Source organism: Sceloporus undulatus, chromosome 3 (genome assembly GCF_019175285.1).
Source record: "Sceloporus undulatus isolate JIND9_A2432 ecotype Alabama chromosome 3, SceUnd_v1.1, whole genome shotgun sequence".
Lineage (NCBI taxonomy): Eukaryota > Metazoa > Chordata > Lepidosauria > Squamata > Phrynosomatidae > Sceloporus > Sceloporus undulatus.
Window position 1 is genome coordinate 168,844,655 of NC_056524.1, and position 18,218 is coordinate 168,862,872.

The following is an 18,218-nucleotide window of genomic DNA, read 5'->3' on the forward strand; positions in this document are numbered from 1 at the left end:
CCATAAAGTTATATCATGAATCTCAGCATATGGAGCCCTGGTGGCACAGTAGTTAAATGCCTGTACTGCAGCCATTCACAACCACAAGGTTGTGAGTTCAATCCCAGGGACTTTAAGGTCCACTCTGCCCATCTTTCCATTGGCCACTAAAATGAGTATCTAGCTTGTTGGGGGCAATTGGCTTACACATTGTAAACCATGTAGGTAGGGTTGCCATAACTGTCTACCTCCAAACCGGGACAAATGTAAAACAAAATGTAGGACAAATGCAGGACAAAATTTAGCCACAACTATAGGACATATTTTGTAAATGGAGGACAAGAACAACTAAAAAACAATAAATTAATAAATTCAAAAAGCATTAATATAAACGCATGCTTCTTAGACATGCTCAAAATGGAAGACATTTTGACATTCTTCCTGGATAGAGGTTTGGGATGTAGCTTTGTGTGGTGGACTAGGACTCTGGAGACCAGGGTTGATTTCCCTGCCTATTGAGTGACCTCAAGCAAGTCACACTCTCTCAGCCTCCTCAGCAGAAACCCCTGGCAAACCGCCTCTAAACAAACCTTGCCAAGCAAACCCCAGGATAGGTTTGCTTTAGGGTCTCCATATGGTGTAAAACAAGTTGAAGGTAAACAATAACAAAGAATAACTGAGTACTGTACCTTTAAGTGCAGTGGAGGGTTCAGCATGGTGTAGTGGCCTAGGACAATGGGAGACCAGGGTTAAAATCCCAGCTTGGCTATGGAAACCCACGGGGTGACTTTGGGCAGCAAGTCACACTCTCTCAGCCTCTCAGGGGAAGCTAAAGGCAACCCCCCCTGAAGAAACTTGCCAAGGAAACTGCTTGGGTCACCATAAGTTGGAAAAGAGCTGAAGGCACACAACAACAACAACAGCAGAGGAGGGAGAAGGGGGGAGAAGAAAAATGAAGGAGAAGGAGAAAGAAGAAAAGGAGGAGAAAGAAGAAGAATAGGAAAAAGAAGATAAAAATAAGGGGAGGAGGAGGGGAAGAAGAGGAGGAATAAGAAGGAGGAGGAGGAAGAAGGGGAGGAGGAGGAGAAAGAAGAGGAGAAGGAAGAGGAAGAAGAGGAGGAGGAGGAGGAGAAAGAAACAGAGGAAGAGGGGAAGAAAAAGCAGAAGAGGAGGAGGTGAAGGAGGCCCCCAACCCCCCCTCCCCCCACCACCAGAGAGAAGCCTATAGGCTCAAACTGGATTATTTCTGCAGTGTGTTTTGGACCAAATTTTATTATTGTATTATATACTTTAGTAACTAGTAATTGTTGCCAAATTGATAAAAACATATTTTAAAAGTTTGTTAAAAATTAATAAATAGCATTAACTAAATGTTTATTAACTTTTTTCTCATGTGTTTTTGCATTTACAGAAACAGTAGACCTGAATACAAATTACAATACCATTAGAAAAGCGCAAGAAGCTGATACACATACTTTACCCTTGTGCCCTGGTGGCACAGTGGTTAAATGCCTGTACTGCAGCCACTCGTTCACAAACCACAAGGTTGTGAGTTTGATACCAGCCAAGGCCTCTGGGTCGACTCAGCCTGGCATCCTTGCAAGGTTACTAAAATGAGTACCCAGCTTGTTGGGGGCAATTAGTTACACATTGTAAACCACTTAGGAAGTGCTTAAGTGCACTGATAAATGGTTTAGAAATGTACTTGCTACCCTATATGCATCTGTTTGTATATTTAGAACACTTTACCTTTCCTCCAGGAACCTCAAGGTAGCAAAGATCAAAATCCCAATATTTGATTCTCACAATAACCCTGCAGGGTAGCTTTGTCTGAGATATAAGCTTAGGTGAACCATCAAGCTTCATGGCTGAAAGTGGACTGGCCCTGAGTTTCTATGGTTGTAATCTAACACTCTAAACATTACACCGTGACAGTTTTATCTTCTGTTATACAGTTTTTTCTAATAACCAAGTAGGACTCAAATGCTCCATTAATATTGGCAAATGAAAACAAAAGATGCTTCATCGTTTTGTCTCAAATGCCTGTGGGCCATTTCTGCCTGGGTTGATTATGCAGTTGTTTTTACAGCAGTTGTTGCAGACTGTCTCCTGGTTCATCTGTGAAGTGGTTCTTATGGTGACAAACAATACTTTTGTTTTTCAGGTGGTACTGTGAAGGAAAGGAGCTTGAAAACTCACCAGATATTCAGATCACCCAGTCAGGAGACCTGCATTCATTGATCATCGTTGACGCTTTTGAAGAAGACACAGGGCGTTACTCCTGCTTTGCTTCTAATATCTATGGGACAGACTCCACTTCTGCGGAGATTTATGTAGAGGGTAAGGGTGGAAGCCTCTTTGGAGCAAACACTGTTAGATACTTAAGCTGAAAATGGTACTGTGAGCTGAGTTTATATAGCTTTGCCCACTGGAAGGTCTATGGTGGTATAATGGATGCAGCAAAGAAATTACACTTCTCTGTCACTATTGCTTCTGCATAGTGTTTTCCAGCAGAGCTGTTCTGAGTAGTCAAGGGCCTTTTATATTCTGGCCCCCAAGAAGAAAACAAAGACCACTCGACAGCTTGCTGTGAAGAATTTGCAAGACACTTTGCAGACAAAATCACTCAGATTTGCTCTGACTTGGATGATGTAGTTGACGCAGGTCCAGTGGATGTAATCATGGCACCTGCTTGTCCCGTTTTATTGGATAAGTTTTGATCTGTGCAGCCTGATGATGTGAACAGGATCCTTGGAGAAGTGAGGGCCACCAATTGCATTCTGGACCCTTGCCCTTTCTGGCTCCTGAAAGCTGCTAGAGGGGGACTGGCCGAGTGGGTAAAGGAGTGGTGAATGTTTCACTGCAGTGAGGCAGATTTCTATCCTACCTAAAGAAGGTTGTGGTGAGGCCATTACTGAAAATGACCTCTGTGGATCCCGCCATCTTGGCTAATTATCGGCCAGTCTCTAATATTCCATTCTTGGGCAAGGTTCTGGAGCAAGTGGTAACTTCCCAGCCCCAGGGGTTTCTGGATGAAATGGATTATCTAGATCTATTTCAATCTGGCTTCAGACCTGGCTATGGGATGGAGACAGCTTTGGTCACCTTGGTGAATGACCTCCGCAGGGAACTGGACAGGGAGAGTGTGTCCCTGTTGGTTCTCTTGGATCTCTCAGCAGCTTTTGATACCATTGACCATGGTATCCTTCTGAGCCGTCTCTCTGGTATGGGATTTAGGGGCACTGATATGTAGTGGTTCCAGTCTTTCTTGGAAGGGTGGAATCAGAAAGTGGTGTTGGGGGACTCCTATTCGACTCCTTGGCCATGTCCCCCATGTTATGTAACATCTACATGAAACCATTGGGAGAAGTCATCCAGAGTTTTGGGGTGAGGTATCACCAGTATGCAGATGACACCCAACTCTATTTCCCTTTTCCATCGGATTCCAAGGAAGCTGTCTCTGTATTGAACCAGTGTCTGTGGTCAGTAATGGACTGGATGAGGAAAAACAAATTGAAACTTAATCCAGACAAGATAGAGGTGCTCCTCGTCAGTCGTAAGGCAGATCAGGGAATAGGGATGTTGCCTGTGCTGGATGGGGTTACACTCCCCATGAAATCTCACAGCTTGGCTTGCAGTTTGGGTGTGCTCCTGGACTCCACTCTGAGCCTGGATGCCCAGGTTTCAGCAGTGGCCAGGAGTGCATTTGTACAGTTAAAACTTGTGTGCCAGCCACACTCATTCCTTGAGACATCAGATTTGGCCACAGTGACACATGCTTTGGTTACATTCCTTTTGGACTACTGTAACACACTTTACATAGGGCTTTCCTTTGGAAACTGTTTGGAAACTTCAGCATGTGCAAACCCTGCAGCCAGAATGCTGACTGGGGTCAGTTATAGAGACCACATAACTGCCTTGCTGAAACAGCTTCACTGACTACCGGTTTGTTTCCGGGCACAATTCATAGTGTTGGTTATGACTTATAAAGCCCTACGCAACTGAGGTCCAGATTATTTGAGAAACTGTATCTCCCCATACGACCCTGCTAGAGCCTTAAGATCTTCCGGGGAAGGCTTTCTCTTCGTCCTGCCACCATTACAGGCTTGCCTGTGAGGACATGAGCAAGAGCCTTCTCAGAAGCTGCTCCTGCCCTCTGGAATGTCCTTCCGTGGGAAGCAAGGCTGCCCCCCCTCCTTGCTTTCCTTTTGTTGGCAAGCAAAAATGGCTTTATTCCGTCAGGCTTTTGATGTATAATCATTGGGTGGCTTGGGTGGTTGTTATATAGGGTGAGTATCATGGTTTTAGTGTGGTTTTAATATCTGCAATTTTATATTGTTTTTAGATGATAATTTTGATTGTTTTGTTGTGATATGTTTTTAATTTTTCTATTTGTGAGTCACCTTGGGTCCCTTCAGGGAGAAAGGTGGAATGGAAGCCAATAATCTAAGAGTCTCGAATATGGTATAGTTCGACTATGGTGTAGTTCAAGTATTTGGATTTACTTTTTTCATTGTAATCATGAGATGCGCAACTCTCATGGAATTGCTAGGTGAGGAGGAAATAGCTGTGGTCCAAGAGAGAGGATGCTTTGAAAGGGATATGTTACGGCACAGAGCTTGAAAGTTACTTTTTAAGAATAATGAAGATAATAGCATGATGAAGCCATCCATAATTGACCAGAGGTAGAGTGATGCTGATTGTTTACTCAGGCATGAGTAAAAGGCTGAAATTCATTCCTAACATTACTACAATAAATATCCAGTACCTTTTGGATAGTGACTGCAATATTAAGACAACATACTTTTTCCTGACTGTGCATACTGGAGCAGTTTTCCTTTACATATCTATTTATCAGCATGGATATTTACATAATCATTTAAGAAGAAGAAAAATCAACATCGTTCTACCTCTGGTAAATTATGGATTGCTTCATCATGCTATTATCTTCATTATTCTTAAAAAGTAACTTTGGGTTTAGCAATGTTTAATGTTCTTAAAAGCCATTCTTTGAAATAATTAATTGGTCCCATTCCAGTCCATCAGAGAGAGTATGTGTCTTTCTTTTAACTTTTTAAAGATTTCCCTTAGGAGTTAAATTAACTACTAGACCATAAACTTGTTGTCAATTTCAATCTAGTAAGTTTCACCACTCTATTGACTTGTGGGAGAGATGTTGAAACAGTGTCTGGGAAAACATTGAATAGACTTTTCCCACTGTAAGAAGGTTCACCTTTCCTTAAGTTTGTAATACTTGTATGGTTACTGAGGAACAATCAGACTATTTCTTCAGAAGTTACCCCTCTTTTTGCCCTCTAAGCAGCAGGAGGGGAAACAGAAGAAGCAGAACATCTTACTCAATCAATCCTAGAGTTGTTTGTCCTGCAGCAGCTGGCTAGGTGATTCTGGGTGCATCTGCTGCCTTGCAAATAAAATTATTGGAAAATGTGATACAACAAAAGTGGTATCTTGATAGGATTGATTAACTGACTTATAATTCAACTTTTGATCAATCATCATCAAGGTACCTTAGATTATAATAACACGCATGCTCACACAAGCACATTTTAATTTATTTGTTAGCTATATTTACGTCCTACTGTTTCTTCAGGAGTTCAATGAGATATACAGCCTCCACATTTCTTTTCTTTTCTTATCTTCACAATAATCTAGTCAGGTAGGTAGGGCTGAGAGAGAGCAGTAGGCTAGCTTATGGGGAACAATACTAGTTAAGTCACACACACAATCCTGTCCTTCAAAAATTGTTCTATGTACCTATGTAGATAGATAGATAGATAGATAGACAGACAGACAGACAGACCAGCTGTCTCACTTTGTCTAATGGTAAGGATGGCCCTAGATGCACATTTATAGCACGTCAAAAATGGCATTATTGAAAATATCCTCCTGGTGTTTACCCAGATAATTAAATCAACATATGTCTAAACTCTACTTTATGAATAGTGCTAGGCATTGTGCTTCAGTTACAGAAAATAGAAGTATACATTCCCTCAATGAAGCTGAGTAAAAAGCAGTGGAGTCAACAGTTCACCTGTGGCCCGCAACTACGGTAGCCTCTACATTTCAGTACAGTGCTACTCAGTGGTGATCTGTGGACTGATGCTGGCCTGCGAGCCATTAGCTGCCAGTCTGCAGCAAATTTCCCAGAAAGAAAGAAAGAACACAAATGGTGCCAGGCCCTAGCATATGGGGTGGAGTCAAATAGCTTAAGAAGCAGTGCTCTACTTGGCTCTTGTATTTGCAATTGCATGGTGGGGGAAATAGAACTTTCATAGTAATATTATAGAATAATAAAGTTGGAAAGCCATACCTGCCAGTACAGGAATCCACGACTAAAGCATCCCTGACAGGCAGCCATCTAACTGCTGCTTTCAAATCTTCAAAAAAGGAAAATTCACAGTCTTCCAAGGGAATCTATCCCATAGTCAAACTGCTAGAACTATCAGGAAGTTTTTTTCTAATGTTTGATCAGAATCATATTGAATCTAAATGATGATAATGCACAAGGTTCCTGTGAAAGATGCACTGCCTGAAGGAAAGAGTTCAGGATCCACCCCAACTACAAAATAGTTATAATCAAAGATTTATCCTGTGAAGAAATAGTTATCCAGAAAGAATGGCAATGTAAGGGTCAACATTGTTCTGAGATTTTAAAATATATATACATATATTTTACAGGAGCCTCATCTTCTGAATCTGAAACTGACACCAGTAAAGAAGAAATGGATCAGTGAGTGTTGTATAGATGAGTGTCTGTATGAAATGCTGGACCTGCATGATCAAGTGCCCTATTCATTTAAATTTCTTTTTAAAAATTGCTTTTCAAAACAATAGCTGTGCAAAAGGTGAGTTTAATCAGGAGGTCCACAGCATGAGGTTTGATTGAACTTTGTAGCCTTAACAAAATGAAACAAAGTTTGTGTACTTTGAACCATGAGAAAGCAAAGGTGTCACTATCCCATCTACCCATAAAAAAGCTTTCGATTTTGGAGTATTTCAGAGTTCAGAACTCAACCTGTATCCTTAGAATTAAAAGCAACTGAAAAACATATCTATCAGAAAGCAAGACATAATATTAACAGTATAGCCCAGCACACTATTGAAAGCCATTTCCTTAAAAACAGTCATCTCCCAAATAAAGCAGTCTTCACCTGTGTGACAGAAGGATACAATGGTGGGACACCAGTCTAGTATTTCTGAGAAATAAGTTCCACAATAGCATTTGGATCTCCTCGCAAGAGTTGCTTGGAAGAAGAGAGAGCATATGTCTAGCAGACCCCATGATCTGAGCATCAGCCACTCCACTCTTCTTCTCTTGGTTTTGTTAACCATCTTCCTAGGTGGAGAGTCCTGGAGAGCATGAAAGCTTGAACACTTTTTGGTTGGCCTAATAAAGATGTTACTCTAGTATGAATTTAAAAAAATTGATTTTGACTGACATATCAGACGGTATATTACTTTTTTGGTAAATTTACTTTCTCTAACGCTTTCCAGATATCAAAACCACACAAAGATCTCTTCAGTTGTGCCACCACCTCCTGTTAATACTACTATCACCCATCAAGAATCACCCAAACCACAACCATCAATGATACATCCTGTGTCAATACCTGTCCTCCACGTAAGAGAGATGGATATACTGCTTCATTCAAGGAGAAACGCAATGGGCTTGTGTTTTCTGGACTTTATTTACATCCTAAGAATTGGCCTTCAGTTGTGACTGCCATAGTTTTAATTTTGTTGCTGTTTGGGAGGAAGGTGAAAGAACAAGATTAAAATAAAGAAACAAAATAGCCTTTTTTGAGAAATAGAATAAGAATATAGTTATTTTAGTGTCAAAAATTTAGAAAGTGGGGGAGCTCTAGAATTCTGTTGGTGTAATGGTCCAGTATTTTAATAGTTACACTACTAACTGTCTTTTGTCCCTCTGACTCCCAGCAGTTTAGCAATACCAAAATGCCCTTTCCCCTTTCTAGGTTTGGCTGCTGACATCCAAAACTACATCCCAAAATCACAGGGGTGGAGTGGGGGAATAGGAGTAGATTTGTGTGTAAAAGAATTCCTGGGCTGAGCATGTACTCAGTACGTACTCACCCTAGTTGCTCAGTTTTGTCCACTTTTCTGAGCCACTGTTGTATACCTGTCAGTGACTCTTCTGGTCATAGTAGAAAATAAGGTAGATCCCATAAGTCTTACATCTGTGCAACCCTAACCTAAGCCTCATCTATTCACAATTTAGAATAAATTAAATTAAAGTTAGTAAATTAAGAGGGGCTATTTTTTAAAAATAGCTTATCATCACTGTTTCATCACTAATCTCCACCTGTATTCATCAGGTCAGGAGGGAATAAAAATAGGCAGAATCTAAGACAGTAGTGGTCAATTTGTAGTCCTCTAGATGCTGGACTATGAATCCCATCAGCTGTAGGCAACAAAACCAGTGGTGGAGTCTGTTGGGAACTGAAGTCTAAAAACATCTGGAGTGCCACAAGTTGCCCAACAGTGAGCTAGAAATTGGAAACATTTAATTTAATACTGCTGGGGGAAATGCTGAGTAGGTCTAACCTGTAGGCAAATGTTATAGGAGGACCTTGGAGGTACAGATGAGCATTGCTAGATGATATAGTGCTGTATGATGTGCTTATGTAAAACCTCCATTTTAATTCAATTCCAGATAATTTTGGGAAAACAATACCTCTGCAGCATTAAAGGGCTGTAGTGTGTAAGCTGCCTTAGTTTCTGTGTCCTAGACTGCATCTACACTGCAGAATTAATGCAGTTTGATATTGCTTTAACTGCCATGGCTCAGTGTTATGGAATTCTGGGATTTGTCATTTTGTGAAATATATAGCTTTCTCTGTCAGAGAGCACTGGTGCTACAACAAACTACAGATCCCAGGTTAGTATAAGATGGAACCATAGCAGTGTCAACCTGCATTAATTATGCAGTGTAGATGCCGTCCTAGTGGTGCAAGAAAGTTTTTCTGGCTGATCTCCCTATAATGCTTTGCTTTGGCTAGAACTAGTTGGCTTAATATTTCTAAGGCCACCACTTCAAGATTTGCTGCCAACCTATGGGAAATGATGAATTTTTATGGGCTTAAAATATCCAAAAAGTGTGAAATGTCTCCCATAAGTAGCTCAGTTTTCTTTGATGCTTTCTTGGACAATTGCTGCAATCTCTTTGAATTACTGAATATTTGTGCTCATAGAATATAACTTGAAAGCTCATACATGAGGGTGGAGGTAGAGATCTCTCTATGGAGTTTATCAAACAAGGGAAATTGGAAATATAATCCAATGGCAATCCGAACACAATCATGGGGTTTAACGTTATTGCATGATAGACTACCACATGCAATTTTGGGCAATGGGAAGTCAGTCCGAACGCAATCATGGGGTTTCACGTTATTGTGTGAGAGGTGATCACATGCAATTTTGGGCAATGGCAAGCTATTTTCGGGCAATGAGAAGTCAGTTTGAATGCAATTCAAATTCACGTAAATTCACTGAACTAGCAAATTCACGTAAATGCGTTCTGGCCCCACTTTCTTTTCATTCAAAATTAAGAGAAATTCCTCCCGCGTGATAAACTCCTATGAGTTAGCAGCCTTGAAGTTGCAATGGCCACCTGGAAGGAATGTTCCTTTTAGGAACGTTAAACATAGGTGCAGTTAGTAATTTTGGACTAAGGATTTTAAGATGTTTTTTTATTATTATTTAGGTAATAATATGGAAAGGCTGCTTGTTCTGATAAGGCTGCTGCCACACTGTAGAATTAAATGCAGCCTAACACCACTTTAACTCCATCCTAATGAATCTTGTCATTTGCAGGTTGTTGTGGCATTAGAACTCTCTATCAGAGAAGGCTAAATACTTCACAAAACTACAATCCCAGAATTCTATGTCGTTGAGCCATGGCCGTTAAAGTGGTGTCAAACTGCATTAATTCTGCAGTGAACTGCAGCCAGCCCTATGTGCTCCCCAAAGCACCATAGGGATTTCCCAATGTTCAGGAGGTTTGTGGGAGTTTGCCAGAGAAAAGCAAAATTTTGCTTCACTATGAGCATGACATTATTGGATACAACCCTTAGTTTCAATTCTACACGGATTTGAATCCCCCTCCCCTGCATAGTGCTTCTGTGTAGCCAGAGAGAGAGAGAGATTTCTTGCCCAAAAGGCAAGAAAAGTGTGCTCAAATAGTTCCACTATTTTTCTCTGTATTAATTTTGGATGAAATCAATCAGTTGGGCTGTAGGAAGAATATATTTACTCACTCAATTGGAAAAAAATGATGGAAAAGCAGGATAGACAAGATTGGATGAAAGGATGGAAAAATAGAAAGCAGACAGATGGACAGACAGACTGATGTTGCAGACAAACTGAAGTTTCATCACCTTGAGGTTTCTAGCTTCTCTAAATTTTTAATATGAAGTGCTGGAGATTCTATTTACCATGACTTGATTCTGATTTAATAGCTTGCGAAAAAATGGCTGCTGATTTTTTTTTCCTGCAAAGTTTGCTTTCCTATGTAATGTATTTTGTGTCTCTATGTATGTGCCTTCAAGTCACATGCTGACGTATGGTGATCCCATGAAATTTTCATAGAGTTTTAGTTAGGCAAGGAATAATCAGAGGTAATTTTGCTAGTTCCTTCCTCTGAAATATAGCCTACAGTACCTGGTTTTCATTGGCGGTCTCCCATCTACTTACCAGGACTGAAGATCTTTTCTATTGTTCTTGTTCTAAACAGAAATGTCACATCAGAATTAGCACTTTGTTTCCCTGATACCAATCATGTGCCTGTACCTCAATTTTTGCTTTCTAACTTCCAGAGTCAAAGTCCCACTAATTATTTACAAGGATTAGATGGAAGACCCATAATAGCTGCTCCTGTGTTCACTAAGGTAATTTGTTTACATTATCCTTTCAAAATCAGAAACATTGGGATAGTAACTATATTCAGGATATTTTTCCAGTCATAAAATATCCTCTTAAGTTCATCAGAAATTACATTACAGTATTAAGCTTGGTGTTTGAAGGTTACTTGTCTAGAACGAATCTGTCTATCTTCAAACAGGCCTCTTTGAAAGCTTTGGATATTTTAGCTTTGGGGAACAAACAAAGGTTCCAACGTAGCATCCTTCAAAGGCATCTCTTGGCTGTAGTACAGAGAACCTGCATGCACTTTAAACCTAATTCAATAAAAGCTTTTTAAAAATCAGAGGTGGTCCTTGGCCAAGTTGGTGGGAGAAATGCATCATTCATTTAGAAGAGGAGGGTCTTCTTTCCAAGGAGATACTATTAGCACAAATCTTGAACACTATGGAAATGCCAAATTAAAATGTTCATTTTGTTCAAGGATTCTAAACTGTATATTTTAATGATCTGTTGATTAAATGGCTGGCTTTTTTGTTTGTCTGCTGATAGGAGAAATTTTATGCCTCTAATTTGAAACTGTAAAATCGTATTTGTCTTTTAAAGTCACAGACTATCCTGTGATCTTAGTGGATCCACTGTTCTGTTTTAAAAATCAGAAACACTTTGAACCCAATTATTCTCTGCTTTAATTCCAAAAAAATATTAAAACAACACCATGGTCTGTCTCTATGTTAGATGTTACAGAACATATCTGCCTCTGAGGGTCAGCTGGTTGTGTTTGAATGCCGTGTAAAAGGAGCGCCTTCTCCAAAGGTTGAGTGGTACCGAGAAGGCACGTTAATAGAAGATTCTCCAGACTTCCGAATATTACAGAAAAGTATGTTTGACAGCTAATATGAACGGTTATTTGGAATGGTCAATGAAACAGAGAGTTGTGGCAAAGTTATAGTGATTTCCACATCAGTGGGGGAGTGAATCTGTTGTAGGATTTATTCTGAACTTCATAAGTGCTGTCAAAGGTGTTGATGTTATGGAGTCATGTCTTTTGATAGTTCTGCACCTGGATAGCTCCCTTAAAGTTCAGGTTAAAATGTAGAACAGATTCACAGGACTACTGACATGTGGGAAGACCCAGGACCAAGGAAAGATAACTCTGTGGTCGCTGGAGAAAAGAGAAGATGTAATTGTAGTAAATAAAAATAAAGTAAATAAATAAATGTAAACAAATTCAGTGAGCCATTTTGCTCAAGGATATTTTCAGCTACACAGTTTTTGCCACAGTCGACAAAATAATTTACGGCAATAGAAACTCTGATAATATGTAATCGTGTTGTTAGAGTGCATTTAAGTGTTTAAAGTGCTTATTATATATTTTATTATAATAAATTACATGTATTTATTTACTATATAATTGAAAATTATATAGGTGTTATTACTGCCATATTACAGATGATAGCAGGTAAAGCAAAGAGTATAGCAACTTGTGAAAAACTCAGGGGGTTTTTTAAGCCACTGAGCTCTAATGGGATTTGCATGCAGGCACAGGCCAAGCCACCAATGGTAGAACCATATACAATGTGTAGAACCACCTGTGGTAGGCTGGTACTCAAATCAGAGGAGACTGAAAGTGCAATTGTAATACATAGACCCTTCTGCTGGCAGGATTCTCTTATTCTGGTGAATCTCAAAGATCTGTTGACAGTGTTCTACTAGCTAAGGCCTACTGGCAGAAGAACGCAGTGAGGGACAGAGAAGGGGCCAGGCAACTGAGGAACTGGTTTATACCAGATCCATCCCACATTTCTCCAAGAGAAGCAGCCACAGTGCCAGATCAAAGTTAGCCGAAGGTGTGGTAGTCTTAAGCAACTCCAAATATCCCCCAACTAGGTGAGATTTAGTTTCAGGGAAGTTTCAGCTGGTCCACTGTCTGCTCAGCTGGCCCTTGACTGGTTAGTACTCTAAATCCTGAACTTAATACCATTCACACAAGGCTATATACTAACCTATGTAGATATGAGATACACCCAGGATGCACTCATAGATAGACCCAGGATGACATTTAGAATAACATATGTACAATTTCTAAGCTGCTCCAACACACTTCTGGGTTATAGGAGTCCAGTCCAAATAGATACTAGAGCAAGTTCTGGAACTGATTTTCCAGACTGATTCAATAGACAAAGCCACAACTCTGAACATGCAAGACTTGAGTAGGGCTGTTGCTGACCAGGGCTCTCAGATTGCTCTCATTCATAGGGTCACCATAAATTGACATCATCTTGATAACATATCAGAATTCTGGCAAGTTCATTCAGAGATCATTATTGCAAGTTGCTTCTAAAGACCACTTTTGAGTTCCGTATTTTGCAATTAAAATTGTAATATAAGTCCTAACTATGCTATTTTCAATGTCTGTCTGAATCCAAAGAAAAAAACACCCCGGCTTTAATAAAGCAAATTTGGGAAATTTTGGGCTCTCCAGATGGTTTAGACTTTAGTTCCCAGTAGCATCAGGCAGTACAATTCAGGGCAAAAAAATTATTGGAGTTATAGTCCAAAACACTGGAAGAGCAAATTCTCATTTCTGATATACAAAAACTAGCTGATATATATATATATATACCCAAAATACATAATTTCCTTCTAGAACTTTGGAAAACACTCTGTATATTGAAATAAATATTGAATTGTGTAATGTTTCTCTTTCTTTCCTTTAGAACCTCGTTCTATGTCTGAGCCAGGTAGGCATATTCCTTTATTCTAATGCATGTGAACAATCAGTTATTTCATCTCACAAAATCCTCCATTGTGACCACAAATGAATGATATGGAACATTATGAGTCCTGGTTCATTTGCCAAAAACGTGCAGAAGGTGCCATGGCTAGCAATATGTAATGCAGTCTTACATATATTTACTCACAAAAAAGCACTGCTGAATTCAAGGGAATTTACTCCCAGGCAAGTAAGTACAAGATTGCACCTTAAAACTTAGGAAACCTAGCAACACCAGTGTTTTCTCTGAGTAAAGAAGGATTAAGCTTCTATTCATTTCTAAGATTCCCTATATTTCAGATCTGAGAATTCTTTTCCCAGGCCAGAAGTGAATGAAATAATCAGTATTAAGACCTTATTTTCTTTGGGGCCAAATGTACTCCAGATGATATGTTGTGCTATTTTTAACCAACTTGCCAGTTGGAGATTATTGTGTCACTCCTCAGGCCATGCCAGTTTTTCTCTCTTAACCCCTCAGCTCCCACCCTACTCATGAAATATGAGAATACCCCTGCAGGCATTCCATCTCTGAAACTGGAGAATGCCACACTGAGCGTTCTACCCAGAGAGGTGAATTCTGACTCTACTAGATTTTTAGGGCCTTCAGGACCAGAGCAAACTATCTGCAGTCAGGGCTGAATGAAAAGACTCAGAGTGAGAGAACCCCATACAGCGCTATGTTCTAGTGATCCATTTCCCTCTGCAGACTGAGAGATGGGCGAGGACTCAGGAAAGCAGGCACACTTGTTTGTACTTTATGTGAGAGAGCACCTCATAGAAGTGTCACAAACATACAACTCCTCCAAAACTGACAGATGATGTGCCACCTGCCAAAGAATATTAAGAGCGCTCACCTCAAAGCAGACATTTTACTTTCCAATGAAAGCACTCAGATTTTCTGTCCAGAGGAGCTGGTCGGATTGAAATCTATGGATCTAAAAAGGGTTTAACCATGTATTAGATTACACCCCTATATATTTAGACATTGTTGCTGGGTTTGTTTGTTTTTTAAAAAAGCAGACAAAACAATATAGCTTGTGCATCTCTAATTCTTCAGTGGAAATTTCAAAATATTTAGAAGTCTTGAATCAGAAATAGTATCTTTGGAGTTTATCAGACAAGGAAATTGGAAGTATAATCCAATGGCAATCCAAATGCAATCATGGGGTTTAACATTATTGTGTGATAGACTACCACACACAATTTCCGGCAATGGGAAGTCAGTCCGAACGCAATCATGGGGTTTCACATTATTGTGTGAGAGGTGATCACATGCAATTTTGGGCAATGGCAAGCAATTTTTGGGCAATGGGGAGTTAGTTCGAACGCAATTCGAATTCACGTAAATTCACTGAATGAGTCGTTCTGGCCCCACTTTCTTTTCATTCGAAATTAAGAGAAATTCGTCCCGTGTGATACACTCCTGTCTTACTTCTGTTCCCATTGTAAGGAAAGACATGCCTTTTTCCAGAAAATGTAAAGGACATGAAAACAATGTTGTTTCCCAACTCAAGAGGAATCTGAGGTCTGCTTAGCACAGGACAGCAGAAGTTCAGTGTCAGCTTGTCTGTAGCTGGCTTAATTTTTACAAAAAGACAAGCAAATAGATCCTGGCCACCTTATTTCAAAGTCATAATCCTTCCTGCTCTTCTGCAACCACCACCCAATGAATGTCTTATATATGTTTAATTTCGTTGAGGGAGAGGGAATGATGTGATGATTTAATTAAACAGAAGTAATTAATTGAAAGGAACTTGATTTGGGAGCAAGATCTAGATAATGTGGAGTAAATTCATTTAATAAGAACTGAATTGAGTGATCTTGGATGAAGTGCACATTAAGAGGGTGAAATTTGAATTCAATTGATAAATTTTAAATTTGCATCTGTGAAAGCCTGCATGGTGTAGTGGTTTGAGTATTGGGATACAACTCTGGAGACCATGGTTCAATTCCCCGCTTGAGCCTGAAAAGCCCTGGGTGACCTTGGGCAAGTCACACTGTCTCAGCTTCAGAGGATGGCAAAAATGGCAAAACCCCTTTGAAGAAACTTGCCAAGAAAACCCTATGATAAGTTTGCCTTAGGGTTGTCATAAGTCAGAAATGACTTGGAGGCACACAACAACAAACAACAGAATTTGGATCTATACATACAGGTGTTGACACTTGTAAATTCTGTACAAATTTGAAGTCGAAGGCTTTCATCGCTGACATCCATAGTTTTTTGTGGGTTTTTTGGGCTATATGACCCTGTTTTAGTATATTCCTGACGTTTCGCCAGCATCTGTGGCTGGCTCTGAAGATGCCAGCCACAGATGCTGGTGAAATGTCAGGAATAAACTCTTCTACAACATGACCACATAGCCCAAAAAACCCACAAAAAAACTCTGTATAATTTGTCTTCAGCTTTTGTCATCTTTTCTGGTAGTGCATAACCTACCTTGTTAACAAGGCCAGCCCTAGATAGGCTGCTGTTCAGAGTGAAAAGCAAGACAGCACCCTTCCTTTTTCATTTACAAAAGCGGATAGGACTGGGACTTGGATGTTTTTGCATTAGGACTATCAGTAGGAAAGCATTTTGCACTGTACTTGATGGTAGCCACTGTAGCCGGCTGTGTGGCATACAGCTCTCTTTTCTAATACCTAGCTGCTATCTCTCAGGGTCTGCCACCTAAGGCAACGTTCTCACTCTGGTAGGGCTGGCCTTATAGATCATGACCTGAACTACCTGCTCTGCTGCTTTCAAGAGTGATCTAAATTAGGCCCTTAACTGACAAGAGACTGGACCAGCTTTGAAGGGCATAATAATTATCTTCCCAATGTTTTACCATTTTCTTCATGTCTGCTACTTTCCTGTCATGCAATAAAGAAAGTGCTGCAGTGTTGTCAGCTATGTGGAATTCTAAATCAAACAAAGTAGAACACACTTAGGGGAAGAGGGTGAGAACGAGTCTGTGAGACAAAAATTATTTTATAGCATATTATATGTGTACGTGCCTTCAAGTCAACTGTTGAGCTAGGGCAGTGATGGTGAACCGTTTAGGAAACAAGTACCCAAACTGAAAGGCCTTCTACCCCTGGGTGTTACCTGGTGCAGGAGGTGGGACTTTTGGGGGAATGGGGCAGGGTTTCTTCCCCCTGCCCTCCCAGGCCTTTAACTACATCTCTGGTGGCACCAGAAGACCCAGGAAGAGGAGGAATAGGCGTACACCTGTTTCTCCTTATCCACCCGGACCCTGCCAGGCCTTCAGCTGCATCTCTGGGGGCAGCTGAAGGTCTGGGAAGAGGAGGAACAGGCAGTGATCTATTCCTCCTCATCCACCTGGACCCTCCTGGGCCTTCAGCTGCACAGGATGGAGAAAGAGGAGGAACAGGCATGCCAGGAAGGAAGAGGAACAATCCCTCCATGTGCCATGAAAAGTGACTCCGCATGCCATCTCTGGCACGCATGCCATAGGTTTGGCATCACAGGGCAACTTCATGAATTTTATAGAGTTTTCTTAAGCAAAGAATACTTTGAGGTGGTTCTGCCATTTCCTTCCTCTGAAATATAGACTACAGCAACTGTTATTCATTGGCTGTCTCCCATCCAAGAACTAACGAGAGCTGAGACTTGTTAGCATTCAAGATTAGATAGGATCAAGCACCTTTAGGGTATTTATAGTTGAATGGGTATGTCGCACTTGATTTGAGAGGAAATGTGCTCTAATTTGTTGTTGATTTTAGAGGAAATTTGCACGTTGGTCATCGCTGAGGTATTTTCTGAGGATTCTGGGAGTTTCACATGTACTGCAAGCAATAAATATGGAACAGTCTCCAGCTCAGCTCATCTAGCTGTAAAGGGCAAGTGATTATTTTAATAACTCCTGTAAAACTATTTGGGACACATCAGTGTGTAATCTCAGCTTCAGATAACATGCAAAACATTTTAGATTAAGCAACTGATTAAATTAAGCATTTGAGAACATTTTGCAAATGTATTAATTCCACCTTGAATTTAAAAAAAAAAAACAGGCCTTTTCTGTTTGGAGATTATCACACCAGGTTTTATTGCAGGAATAAACTGTATGAAATCCAATGTTGTAATTTTTTTTATCGTACGACGTAGTGCCTGTCCCGTAGTCAAGCTGTAGTTCCTCTGTTTGCCTAGCAGATATTTTCATTCATGGGAAGAACCTGTGAATTAATGCAACATCGCTGCTTTTCCAGTAACAGTTCCTGATGCAATCATTCAGCGTGTTGCAGTCATGATATAACAGTGACCATATGGTCCTAGTGGGCATGGATTTCTCTCTCTTTTGGTGTCCTTCCCAACCTAGGTGAAATCATTCCATTTCTGGTACCTGGATAGAACAAAAGATGGCTTACAGCAGTAACTTTGCAAGTTATCCCTTTCCCAGTAATATATTTTTAAACGGATTTAAAAAACAAACTTGTGTGATTGTGCAAATTTGTTCAATCAATATTCCTCAATTTCTCATTCTCTTGTTCATGTGGATGGAATTCCAGAAGTTTAAAAAGTTTTTTTATAATAATAATAACTTTATTACAGCCATTTGGCCAGCAC

The 18,218-nt window shown here is 40.2% G+C and overlaps 2 protein-coding genes across 5 annotated transcripts in view; both read left to right on the plus strand.

The window, feature by feature from the left end:
* The window catches only part of TET1 (tet methylcytosine dioxygenase 1), a 646,721-nt gene that overhangs the window by 282,320 nt on the left and 346,183 nt on the right, over positions 1–18,218 (plus strand). The window lies entirely within an intron of this gene.
* Positions 1–18,218, plus strand: part of MYPN (myopalladin) — a 107,565-nt gene that overhangs the window by 46,412 nt on the left and 42,935 nt on the right. For all 4 annotated transcript variants that reach the window (XM_042459337.1, XM_042459336.1, XM_042459338.1 and 1 more), the window contains 7 exons: positions 2,144–2,319; positions 6,679–6,730; positions 7,495–7,621; positions 10,836–10,907; positions 11,617–11,758; positions 13,599–13,622; positions 17,378–17,494. In XM_042459337.1, the coding sequence (XP_042315271.1) occupies positions 2,144–2,319; positions 6,679–6,730; positions 7,495–7,621; positions 10,836–10,907; positions 11,617–11,758; positions 13,599–13,622; positions 17,378–17,494 (710 nt within the window). The remainder of the gene's footprint in view (positions 1–2,143; positions 2,320–6,678; positions 6,731–7,494; positions 7,622–10,835; positions 10,908–11,616; positions 11,759–13,598; positions 13,623–17,377; positions 17,495–18,218) is intronic.